Genomic DNA, 10,799 nt, shown 5'->3' with positions numbered 1-10,799 from the left:
GGTGGCAGCTGCCCCTGCCACGCAAAGATTTTACTCCCTCTCGCAAAACCTCAAAGAAACGATAATATACAGACCAACAGATGAATTACAGTTACTGTTTATTAAACGAAAGGTGTGAATCAAATGAAGCAGACTCGTAGTCAAACATGGGATCAAGAACCAGATATTTACTGTCAGATAGTAATTAGACAGACATCAGCAGGCTGGAACAATGAAACTGATGAACCGACAATAAACCAGACGCACAGAAGCAATGTCTTCTGTCCTGTAGATTACGATATGTAAAAACACCTGTAACCATCCGTAGAAACCCACAGGACAGCACTAGAAGTTTATATTCAACTGACATCTCTTTCTTAATTTGTATAATTAGTTTGGCATCTTTAAATCAGTTTAAAAAAAAATCCAAAATAGGAGACAAGAAAATGTTTTTTCTTACATCAGTGTAAATAAAGCATGTTCACAATATGGTGACTTGTTAGTGTGAATAAGAGCCATGCAGAATATTTCACTTCCCTACGTAGAGTTAAGTTATTAATATGGATATTCTGACAAATAGCAGAAGAAATGAAGCAAAGACTGACTTCATATGGCTTTGAAGTCACACTGACCTAAACGATACATCTGCGCGACCTGGTTTACTTATGTCCTTAAAAAAATGAGACATCTTGACACATTCTTGATTTCTGCATGGCATCCGTCACCGAATGGCTCATGTATACCTGTTAAATAACATAAAATAAGCACTATGTGCGACTTGGCAGGTCAATATTGTGTAGCCATTGTGTGTCATCTGATAAGTCACGTGATCAGCTCACTCCTAAACGGATCCTCAAACAGTCTACAGGACGGAGGGAATGTCATGTGATACATGGTCAATTTGTCTGTGCTTTTCGGTATTTGACATTTATAAAGATCGTAAAAAATAATGCAACACTTTTCTTTCCGAACTGTACAAGATTAAAATAAAAATCAACATTTAGTTATACACACTTATGACAAAAGTTACATTTATTATTTCTATATAGAAAAACAAACAATCTTTTTTCTTTTAATAGTTAGCAGAATGCAGTATTCCCTCTGAGAAAAAAAACCTTTGAATTGGCGTCTAAAGGTCATAGTTTATGTACTTGCATGTTAGAACTGACTGTTTACTAACAAAAAATCCATCCGCAGAAGTTGATAACTGGGTGAACATAATAATCACTGTAGTACTGTTACTGTCCAGTAGGTGGCAACACAAGCTAAGGAAATCATAACAGACTGTTAAGTGTATGTGGAAGTCATCCATTAGTCCATGTGAGGGAACACTGCATTGCCATGTTGTGCTGCTAGTAGTGTTCATTAGAGCTCGTTTTCTACTCCGATTGGCCAAGTGGAAGGGTCACGCTCCTCTACCCTTTGGTTAAGCCCTTGGCGAGTCCTACTGGCCCTCTTTGGGTGAGGAGGGTGCCTGGTTACTGGCTGAATTCTTGAGGGAGCCTAGTGTTTTACTGAACCAGGAGTTTTTGGCAGCTTGGACCTCAGTCATCAAAACACCCCTCTGATGCTCCAGCTCCTGTTACAGTACATGAATAAACAACATTAAAGTAACTGTAAACTGTGGCATCGCTGCAAACTGCTTATTAAAATATATTACTCGTTTGCTAAGATTGTTTGGTAAGACACTACAACAGCATTTTAGTGCAACCAAACAAAAAGAAAGTAGTAGATAATTTACAGGAATAAAGTAAAGGTTTTGAGAATAAAGTCTTAACAGTACAAGATTAAATTAGTAATACTTGGAAAATGTAATACTTTGGAAAAAGTCCAGACTACAAGAATAAAGTTAACATTACAAGATTAAAGTCAAAATTTCAAGAACAAAGTCTTAACATTATAAGAATAAAGTCATAACATTAGGAAATTAAAATCATTGCGAGAATGAAATCTTAACAAAATATTTGCTCAAAATTAAAGCAAATAAAGTAAAAAATTATGAGATTAAAACAAAATTATGTGAACAGTCAAAACATTATGAGATTTAAGTCAATATTACGTGAATAAAGTCAAAAATTTTGATAAAGCAAAATAACGTGAACAGTCATAACATCGAAATTTATATCTAAATTGCGTAAATAAAGTAAAAATTATGGGATTAAAGCAAAAGTATGTGAACAGTCATAACGTGATTTAAATCAATTTACATTAATAAAGTTGTAACATTACAAGATAAATAAAAATGAATAAACTCGTAACATTGCAAGATTATAATAGTAATATTTTGAAAACAAAAATCTAAATTTCGAACAAAGTCACAGAATTATACAATTCTGAATATTATGAGAAAGTCATAAAGAAAAGCAATATCAAAGCAACATACTGGAAACACAATGACTTTATTCCCAAAATGTTACAAATAGTTAGAACTACTCTCACAATGTTACGACTGTATTCTTATAATGTCAATGTGGCACTAAATTGTAATAAGATACAAACAATCTATAAAACACTGATTTCAAATTTCTACCTGCTGCTGATGAGTTGATTAGTAGCTGAATAGCATCTATAAATCTATACAGCCATAAATCTCCAGCACTATGTTGTTTTATATGCCGTGACGTCTGACCTGGATCTTGCACTTGGCCTCCACCAGCTGGAGTTTGGTTTGCGCCAGCTCTAGTTCTAGCTCTCTGAGCTGGGCCTTCAGTGAGTCCTTCTCCTCGTCCAGGTCTGTGTCCCGGTTGTCCTGACTCACCGCCGGGATCTGCAGGGGTCCGTCTTTGCTGAACACTTCCCTACAGCGTTCACACGCCATCACTTTAGCCTGGAAGAACAACATATACTGATTGTCACTGCTCAACGTGCCATATAAGAGTATGCACAGATGATTTACTTACTTTAACTATATCCAGTTCCTCTTTTGTGGACGCCTGCTGTTTCTCCAGCCTCGTACTTAACTGGGAACATATCTAATGCAAACAGAAAATACAATTTCAGACCTTATTATACTCTATCCATCACAATAAATACTCAAAAGAGTGTAAATAAGGGTGTAAATTCCTGAAGCAGTTATTTTAGTATAATTGAGATACTCTTATAGATTTTATTAATAGTTTGAATTAGGACTGCCAAATCGATTAATCACGATTAATCACATCCAAAATAAAAGTTTGTGTTTACATAATATATGGGTGTGTACTGTGTATATTTATATATAAATACACACACATACATCTACAGTATATATTTAAGAAATATATGTAATATATATTTATATAAAATAAAAATAATCTATCTATCTATCCATCTCTCTCTCTCTCTCTCTCTCTCTCTCTCTATATATATATACACACGCAAATATTTCTTGAATATATATACATATGTCTGTGTGTGTATTTATATATACATAGTACACACCCATATATTATGTAAACACAAACTTTTATTTCGGATGTGATTGTGATTAATCGATTGACAACAAATTAGTTTAATATTTTTAGTTTGTTTTAGTAATTTTGTTGAATTTTTTTTTTTATTATTAGTTTTTTTGGTAGTATTTTTATATAGTCTTTCTTTGGTCATTTTTCAGTTTTAATTTGAGTTATTTTAGTACCTCAAGTTAAACAATGAAAATGAGAAATGTTTCCTTGGAAACTAGTTAAAATCAAATAAGTAAGTTTTTAAAAATATTTTATTTTATCATTATGAGATTTTTAAATCTCAAAATTATGAGATGAGATTTAGGGCACAAATGAAAAATAAAGTAAATAAGTAAATACAATTACAAAAGTAAAAGTTTGAAACAATTTTCACTCAAAAATTCCTAATAAAATTCACAAATAATTAAAAATGGAATTGAATTAAACGTGAAATTAGAAAAACTGAAATAGTATTTTATTGTAAAACATATTCCAATAATCTTTATGTACTCCCTATTTTTCATTTTTTACAGCATAATAATCTTGTCCTGAAGTGAATATGTAGGGTGAATTTTGAGGATTATGGGATTTCTAGATTTATAAGGGACACTTGGACATACTTGTTTATACTCGGCTATGATGGCTGTGGTCTTCTTGATCTCTAACTCCGCTTTCTCCAGCTCTCTTCTGAACACTTCCTTCAGCTGAAAAGCAAAAACGTTATCGTACAATCCGTAACAGTGAAATTTAATACTTCAGCCACATTTTGTGTCCTCAGTCCTCGTACCTGTGCCGTCTCCTCCTCTTGCCTTCTCTTCTCCTCCTCGGTCTCTACCAGGCGTTGTTTAGTGTTGAGCAGTTCTTTGTTTAAAACATCAGCTTTGTCTTCAGCCTGAAAACGCAACACTTATTAACACAGGATTTAAACAAAAGCTAAGTGTGTTAACTAGTGTAGAAATACCTGGTCCAGGTCATTCCTCAGTGCTATCTTGCTGGTCACCAGTTCATGGGCAAGATCATCGTTCTCCTGCTCCAGACGCATGCTGGCCTCCTGCAACCGCCGGTTTTCTCTCTGCAGGGACATATAGACAGTTCATTTATTACCTTATGGTGGGGAACTCGTGCAGATTTACAGACAGAGACTAAGACTGCAAGGCTAGCTTTGCACAAGCTACAGACTCAAATTCCCCAATCACTCACATGTAAGCATAACAAAGGTCTAGGCAAGTACATGATTGTGTAAATTGCACCACTTTGCAAATACATAAATGCAACAAAGTAAAAGGGCATATAATAATGTCAAAAATGTCTTCCATGAAATGTTTTAATATATTTGGACAATTTACATTTTCTGTCATTTACACTGCGTCCTAACCAGGTATGATTTTTTTTTGTCAGCACTGAGAGCATAAAAATGTACAAAGAAAGAAAATTATATAAAATATAAAAACAAAGAAAATTATATAATTTAATATATATGTAGAGATAATACATTAAGATAATTGTAGGACAGAAAAAAATATTTTTTAATAATAAAGACACTATAGCTAGGTAATAAAATAAGATAATAATGGAAAATTAAAAAAAATAATGTTAAAAACTTAATTAATAATAGTAAGTGAAAAATTCATTAATATAGTAAATGAAAATACATAAAATTATAAAATATTTTATAATTATAGAAAGATAATAAAAAATAAAAAAGATAATAATAGAAAATAAAGAAATATAATAATAGTAATGTTTATTTGTTAAATATTCAAAAATGTATTTAATTGGAATTATAATTTATAATTTAACAGACAGCCCCCTCCACCCTTAAATAAAAGCAGGAAACACCAAAAAAGCTGCGCATTTACTAAAAAAAAAGACACTACAGGAGACTAGGAGCCATATTTAAAGACACTTAGAGATCACATGCTGATCTAGGCCCAGTATTTCACATCCACTCTTGAGAAATAACATTGAACGAACGCAGTGTGACTCTGCGTTGCCTGATTAGAGAGTTGGCACTGTCACAGGGAGTCTCCCACCGCCTCACATGACACACATTTCCTTATCAGGAAGAGGAAAGCCGTCATCTGACTTCCATTTACAAACACAAACACAAACACACACACACCGCTGGTTAGGCTGTGCACAGCAGTTGAAGTAACATGGAAAGGTTTGAGGCGATCATTTCAAATGGATCAGAGTTGAACACACATGCAGGCAGATGTTAGTAGCCGATGAGCGCTGGTGGGCTGAAGGCTTACCTGCACCGTAGACCCAACACCACAGTCAACACTACACCCACTAGAACAAGAACCGCAGAGGCCTTCCCCATCCAGCAGCGACCGACAAATACAACACCGCCTGTCCATGCTCCACCCCCCGCCACAGCTCATTGGTTAAATGGGTGAGTGGGGGAATCTCATTGGTTAGTTGGTTGAGTGAGGGAGAGGGTAAACAGGAAGTGACAGCAAGGAAACCACTGTGTAATGGAGCTTCCTTTAATAGTATGGTTAGCTTTTCAACATTACACGATGCTTGAGAAAGCACATTTATTCCACCAAGACATTTGAATGTCAAAAATATAGCTTAGGATTACACATTTAATTTTTTTCATATGAACAACATAAATCTAAAAATATAAAAAAGTATAATACATTCAATAAACACGATTCATTTAAATAAAATAAAAAATGCCTTACATTTCAGTTAATGTAAACATGAGACTCAAATATGCTAAAAAACACAAAAGCTGCATGTTAGCTGCTCTGTGTTTTTTATGATAAAAATAAACATGGCACTTAAATTAAAAACAAAAAAATGTCACTTTTCCTTCATATAGATCTCAAAAAATAAATTATTTGTATAAAATAACAGCAGTACAAAACAAGAATCTACAATGCGAGCGAGCGTTTTGCTCTTTCCCTGAGCCGAACAGAGTCTGTGGTTTCCAGTGCGGTCCGTTACACAGTCCTGAACTGAGACAGAGTGAGATGAAGATGAATGTAGGAGGAGAGGATGAGGACTGGAGGAGGCGGAGCTAAATCAGGTTCTTGCTTACCTGATATCGGTCTATAGGGTCTTCCTGCTGCAGCTGGCTCTCTCTCAGAGACTGATACTCCTTCTCAAACTTCTTAAGCTTCTTAGTTGGCACCTGAGGAAGACAGGAAATCAGAGATCAGGTCTGAAAAATGTATACCAGCAGATATAACAAGACAATCAGCACTAATGTTCAGTAAAGTCATTATGCTTCATAAATACTGTATATTTAAAACAAATAAAATAAAAAAAATTAAAGTCAAAAGCATCACTTCATCCGGGTTTACTGCCGCTTTACTGCAGGAGACTTTGTTTATTACAATATTCATTCAGCAGGTCTGGGATCAGTCTTCATAAAGCCTTTCATAATTTGTTTCTTAATTTGAGTTTGAAACTGCTCACACACAAAGCAGAAATGTTTACTGCCAACCAGCACAGCGTTTTGAAGCCAAACAAACAGCCGTTTGGGGTTTCCACACAACATGCTTGCGAAAAGTGAAGCACATCAACAGTGTTCTCACTTGAGAAAGTCATTTCATGTCTCCCAAGTTCTGTTTCCGCTTTATTCGGGTCTTACAAACACAAAAGGAGCCTTTTTCTTATCTGTAATGGCATCAGTTCTTCTGAAGAGCAGCTCATTGTTGAGTGTCATTCACAGCACCATACAACAGTGTGTTTGACCTCTGACCTCAGGATGAGAGTCATCGGAGCGAGAAACTGTCACACCACTTGTGTTATCACTGAAGCCATAATGGCACTGGAGGCTTGTTTTTGCGAAAGCAGTTGTAACGATGACAATGCAAAAGCTTGTGCTTGGGTAAGCGGACTTCTTCTGTGAAAAAAGGCTTCAAACAGCCACCTTTGCCTTTCTACTACTGCAAGTGTTCGTTGTGCTGTTCGAGGAATGTGAACATGATACAAACTCTTTAGAACACAGTGAACGAGGAGGATAAGGAAACAATTGATAACATCAGGACAGGGACAGAAAAAGAGAAATAAAGGAGGGAATACAGTTGCTAGGTGGTTGTTAAGGTGTTTTGCATGGCTGCTAGGGGGATATGGGTGGTTGCTAGGCAGACGCTACGATGTTCTGGGTGGTTTTTAAGGGAATATGGGTGTGTTTTTTTTGTTTTGGGAGGTTGCTAGGGAGATCTGTATGGTTGCTAGGCAGTTGCTATGGTGTTCTGGGCGGTTGTAAGGTGGTTGCTCAGGGGATCTGGGTGGTTTCTGGAAGTTGCTATGATGTTTGGGGTGGTTCCTAAAGGGATCTGGCTGTTTTTTTTAGTTTTGGGTGGTTGCTATGGTGTTCTGGGCGGTTGTAAGGTGGTTGCTCAGGGGATCTGGGTGGTTTCTGGAAGTTGCTATGATGTTTGGGGTGGTTCCTAAAGGGATCTGGCTGTTTTTTTTAGTTTTGGGTGGTTGCTAGGGAGATCTGTCTGGTTGCTAGGCAGTTGCTATGGTGTTCTGAGTGGTTGTTAGGTGGTTGCTCAGGGGATCTGGGTGGTTTCTGAGTTCTAGGTGGTTGCTAGGCAGTTGCTATGGTGTTCTGGGTGGTTTCTAAGGAGATATTTATTTTATAATTTTTTATTTCTGAGTGGTTGTTAGGGGGATCTGTATGGTAGCTAGGCAGATGCTATGGTGTTCTGGGTGGTTGTTAGGTGGTTTTTAGAGGGTTCTGGGTGGTTACAAGAAAAACAAAAACTCTTTGATACTCTGATGTCTAGATATCTCTTAAAGACAATTTTATCACTCATCAGACAAACATCATCGTCCGCCAGATGAAATGCGCCAAAGTTTAATACTTAAGGTTAGGGTTATAGATTCTTTACAGAAAAAAAGGAAAAGTAAATAGGAATAGGCATCAGTCTATTAATCTGACAGTCAGGGGCGCAGATAGAGGCCAGGCATCATTAGATGAAGAGATGTTAAATAAATATTCAGTCCGGATGTGTTGCGTAGCCACAGACCACAAAATGACATGTTGAAATGGCACAACCGACATGGAAGTCAAGCTCTCAGCACAACCGTTCATTCGGTTTAACACTCACAGTCATATACATATGGAAAGTTCATCCTGTAGGTTTCACCTCAACAAACGTGGTTGGTGTAAATGACGTTTTTGTATATACTCAAAACACCTACACAGGTATGAATGAGTAGCTAATCTTCATTTTCCATTCACGTTGACATTAACACACGTTTCCTACAAACCTGAATATACACAAACTGAAACACTTCTCGATACCAGAATGAGTGATTTCCTACCGTCTTTTACAGCTAAAACATTGCCACAGAACTTATTTACACCAAGTTACAAAGGAAAAACAGCAAAGCTTAATTTTGATTCATCGGATTTGTTAAACCAGTGCGATTGCCAGAGACTGGACAATGTTTGAATATTAAGGTCACTAGGCTCATGTGAGTATTCAAAACATCTACTTGAGGGGAAAAGAGAGTCATAACATGCAAAATTGCATTAGGTTGACAACCAATCGCTTGCTACACCATGTTCATCATCTTACCAGCACACACACATAGTATTTTCAGCTCTAAGTTGGCATTCCTTGGAATAAAGACATAATGGGGAAAATTGTAATTTCATTACAGGACATTTCTCACAGAGTGGAAAGCGTTAGACAGTATCAAACGAACAAGCTTAGAGGAAAAAGGCTTGTACAACAAGACTAGATGATGTTCTTGTCAATTCCTGAAAGTAAAAACAGCCGTTTGAGTGAGACTTACCACCGGTTTGGGTTTGGAGTCAGCCACCAAACTGGCAAAGAAATCTTCCTCGTTGATCTGATTGATAACATGAGCGTCGTAAGCCACCGTTATCGACACTTCCTGCATCATCTTGGCAAAGTTTCTGCGAGGAGCACTGAGCGAGACAGGTGAGCTTCGAGAAACAAGGGAGGGAGGGAGGGAGGGAGGGAGGAGGAAATGAGGAGGAGAGAGCTGAGAAGTCTGCCGAGACCAGCTGACAAGTTTCTTTACGGATGAGAGCTGGCCCCTTGAGGCGGGAAATAAACACGGGGGGGTGGACCATAGAGGAACACACTCTCTCTCTCACACAAACACCTGGTTTTGTCTTCCAAGGATCGTGTATCCTGCTCAATTCCTCTAAAGAGAAGAATCTCTGTGCTTGTCTGCCGACTCGAAACTGCAAAATCGTCGGAGTTGTGCAGTGATGACTCTTATCGCCACAGTCGCAAGGATAGTGGTAGTTACCACTGGAAATATGAAGAGCCAGACAAGCGGAAAAGGTTGAAGAGGCAGGGGAAATTTTGGTTTGTCAGACAAACCACAATGGGGTCTTCTAACTCCCCTGGTGGTTCTCTCTTTATCTTCTCATCAGGCCTCGTTTTTCCTCCCAAGAGAAATAAAGTGGGTTTGTTCCTGGTTTAATAAGTATCCAAACGCAAACATCTACAAGTTGAGGACTCGAGATGGCATGTGGTCGGAGTTCTCCAAGGCTGATTCCTCTAAGCTGTTTCCACTCTCAAAGCACGTCTCCTTTCGATTAAGTCCTCTTTCAATATCAAGAGGATGTGAAATCTGGAATTCAGCTCGTAATCCGCCGAAGGGGAAGTTCGTACAGCTTGTGCTTTCGACGCAAGCAGGTGCCTGTGAATTCCATCACCCTGTAAGCTTATTACCCGGCGACTTGATCCTCTTTAAATTCACACCATTTCAAAGAGAAACGACCGCTTTGCATTTCCTCTTCTTGCACATGTGATTGGAAACGGACGGGATCACGGGTGGCAGAAGCAATCTGTGCACAGCTTCATGGTCTGTGTGTGTGTGTGGCGTCTGGTGTCCAGGTCTGATATGGAGATACGGCAACAAGGCTTCCTGTCCTTGCTACACAGTCTCCTGCCTCACAGCCGTCTCATAAAACACATCCACTCGACATCCCAGTGGCAGAATCTTCTAGGAACTAACAAGATCGGAGACGATGAGGATAAAAATAACAGTTTTGAGGTTGAATGGCAGTCTAAGTGTCTTTATTCGCCCATTCCAGCGTTGATTTTGGATGAAACATCTCATTGATCTGCTCTCCTGTCTGTCTTTCACTTTTGTTTGCATAAGATAAAGAGGAAAGTGTGGCTAAGTACACATACGCACACGGGCGCCAATGAGGCGTGGTCAACACGGATGCTGGCAGCAATGACGGTGCAGAACTCATTTACATGGGCAAAACGAAAAAAATCCAGTTGCAAAATCAGAAGGATCAGACGGCTTGTGCTTATGGTCTCAGCCCTCTACGAACACCTTGGCAATTGAATCGCCATTGGCTAGTAAATTTTTTTGTTTACTCGCCAGACTGATATATATATACTGTACATATGTACATATATATATATATAT

General features: G+C 37.8%; 1 protein-coding gene across 1 annotated transcript in view; it reads right to left on the bottom strand.

Annotated features, from left to right (window-relative positions):
• Positions 1 to 93: 93 nt before the first annotated feature.
• Positions 94 to 10,799, bottom strand: part of LOC107715121 (rab GTPase-activating protein 1-like) — a 100,296-nt gene continuing 89,590 nt past the window's right edge. Inside the window, 7 exon segments of the mRNA XM_016521189.1 lie at positions 94 to 1,558; positions 2,609 to 2,806; positions 2,880 to 2,951; positions 4,022 to 4,105; positions 4,189 to 4,293; positions 4,363 to 4,473; positions 6,454 to 6,546. Of these exon segments, the coding sequence (XP_016376675.1) occupies positions 1,424 to 1,558; positions 2,609 to 2,806; positions 2,880 to 2,951; positions 4,022 to 4,105; positions 4,189 to 4,293; positions 4,363 to 4,473; positions 6,454 to 6,546 (798 nt within the window). The 3' untranslated portion in view covers positions 94 to 1,423.

Source organism: Sinocyclocheilus rhinocerous, unplaced genomic scaffold, assembly GCF_001515625.1.
Source record: "Sinocyclocheilus rhinocerous isolate Xijiao unplaced genomic scaffold, SAMN03320098_v1.1 scaffold509, whole genome shotgun sequence".
Taxonomy (NCBI): Eukaryota; Metazoa; Chordata; class Actinopteri; order Cypriniformes; family Cyprinidae; genus Sinocyclocheilus; species Sinocyclocheilus rhinocerous.
This window is presented reverse-complemented; position numbering and strand designations above follow the sequence as displayed.